The 1,957-nt window shown below is 40.4% G+C and overlaps 1 protein-coding gene across 1 annotated transcript in view; it reads right to left on the reverse strand.

Annotated features, from left to right (window-relative positions):
• Positions 1-1,738, reverse strand: part of plekhj1 (pleckstrin homology domain containing, family J member 1) — a 4,679-nt gene extending 2,941 nt beyond the window's left edge. The window contains exons 1-4 of the mRNA XM_035670808.1: positions 1,345-1,738; positions 1,118-1,185; positions 424-490; positions 183-273 (exon numbers count right to left, since the gene is read on the reverse strand). Of these exons, the coding sequence (XP_035526701.1) occupies positions 183-273; positions 424-490; positions 1,118-1,185; positions 1,345-1,438 (320 nt within the window). The 5' untranslated portion in view covers positions 1,439-1,738. The remainder of the gene's footprint in view (positions 1-182; positions 274-423; positions 491-1,117; positions 1,186-1,344) is intronic.
• Positions 1,739-1,957: the final 219 nt, after the last annotated feature.

The following is a 1,957-nucleotide window of genomic DNA, read 5'->3' on the forward strand; positions in this document are numbered from 1 at the left end:
AAAGTAACGATATTAAATTGTGGCATTTTTACTTGATAATTGACTGACATGATCACTTATTAAAGTTGCAATCAATTAATTTTCTTTCAAATTGTCAGTAAAATGTCAGTTACTGCCAGGTCACCGAACATATGTATATGATCTTGGTGTCTCTAAATGGGAAGAAAACAAGTCGGCCCTACCTGGCCTTGATAATGGCGTCCATCCACTCCCCACACTGCTCTTCAGACTCACACTCAAACAGATACTTCCTCTCTGCTTCATCCAGAAATGCTACAAAGAGAAACACATAAAAATACATGTTAGGAACTGTAATATGAACATATAAGTACATATATTTCTATATTGCTCTATTGTCAGCAAATGACAAAGTATAGGTTAATAATGTGAATGTGAAATGTAACTTGGGATACTTTAACTCACTAACAGAGAAGGTCTGGCTGTCCTCTCTCTCCACCCGACACTGCTCCAGCAGCAAAGCTCCAATTGGCTGACAAATAAATCACAATTTAGATTCAACACTTTACTTTACAGGATGTAGTTTCACTTTATCACAAGCAGTGTTGGGCAGTAACTCATTATTAGTAATAATATCAATTTCCCCAGTAACTAGTAGTGTAACTAATTATTAATACATTTTAGTAATAATATAACAGTCTTCACATCTTTGGATTCATTTTGTAATCGTGAAGGAAACTAGTTTGGAAGATGGAAACAAATGTTTGTTTATAGACATGTATAACGATACATATAAGTATATGTGTTGTTGCACTTGTACTGTTTATTTATGCTGTTAGTCTGTGTTTGTACATTGAGAGTAAAACTGGAGTCAGATTCCTTGTATGTGCACACATACCTGGCCAATAGAAGTGATTCTGATTCTGATTTACTTTGATTTTAACAAACACCACTGGATTTTAATTGTGATTTTGGAGAGCAGCATAAAAGTCATATAACTAGTAAGTGTAACTAATTACTGTTGGCAGGGAGTAATAAGAGTAAAAAGAGTAATAAATGACCTTTATTGAGTAACTAACCCAACACTGATCATGAAGTAAGACAATGAATACAGGCTGTGAGAATAAACGCATCATGGACAGGTGATGATTGAACTGACCTCTTCCTCATCTGTCCGGAAATAGAAGAGGAAGTTAACGACGAGTTTCACCAGCCTCTTCTTTACAACTGTGTGACAGCAAAGAGGAACCGAGATGAAAACTTCACAACACAGACAGACTGCTGTCACCACGGCTGATGTTAACACTGGCTGCTGCCCAAATAACACGAGACGGAAGTGATATGTAGGAGTCGATGTGTGAAACGTAATAAAACCCCCCGTGTTACCGTCTCCTTTCTTCGGTCCTCGCATCCCCAACTCAGCTGCCTTCTCCGAGGGCTGGCGGCTCAGAGACACCAGCTCCTTCTCGTTGAAACGCATCACGCTCACTGACGCAGTAAAACACAGGTCGAGAAGAAGCAGTCCGCTACGACCGAGCCATACCCGACACCATCACAGTGGAGTGACACACCGACAGTAAGAGGCAGTCTCGGTTTCCTCCGCACCGTCGACTCACCGCCGCTGTCCTCGCTGTTTAGTGGAGTTTAAAGAGTGTGTGTGGTCATTTTCTAGGGTCAGGATATCTCCTTCATGCCACACACCGGACACACACACATATATATACACTCCTCCGGTTTGGCAGTGACACTCCTCGGTGGTAATAGTACGGTAGTCGGTGAGGGTCACACCAGGCGAACAGCGCGTTCAGGATGCAGCCCAGTGATGGAGGAATTACTCAGATTATTTACTTATGTTACTCATGCGTTAATGTGAGAGCAGCATTTTACTGTTGTACGTGGTTGAGGTGGAGCTAACTATTCTACAGGACTGCAACTAATGATTATTTTTTATTATGGATTAATCTACTGATTATTTTTTGTTATGATTAATCTACTGATT

The sequence above is a fragment of the Morone saxatilis genome, unplaced genomic scaffold (assembly GCF_004916995.1).
Source record: "Morone saxatilis isolate NCDOM2014 unplaced genomic scaffold, NCSU_SB_2.0 Contig23, whole genome shotgun sequence".
In the NCBI taxonomy this organism is placed as follows: Eukaryota; Metazoa; Chordata; class Actinopteri; family Moronidae; genus Morone; species Morone saxatilis.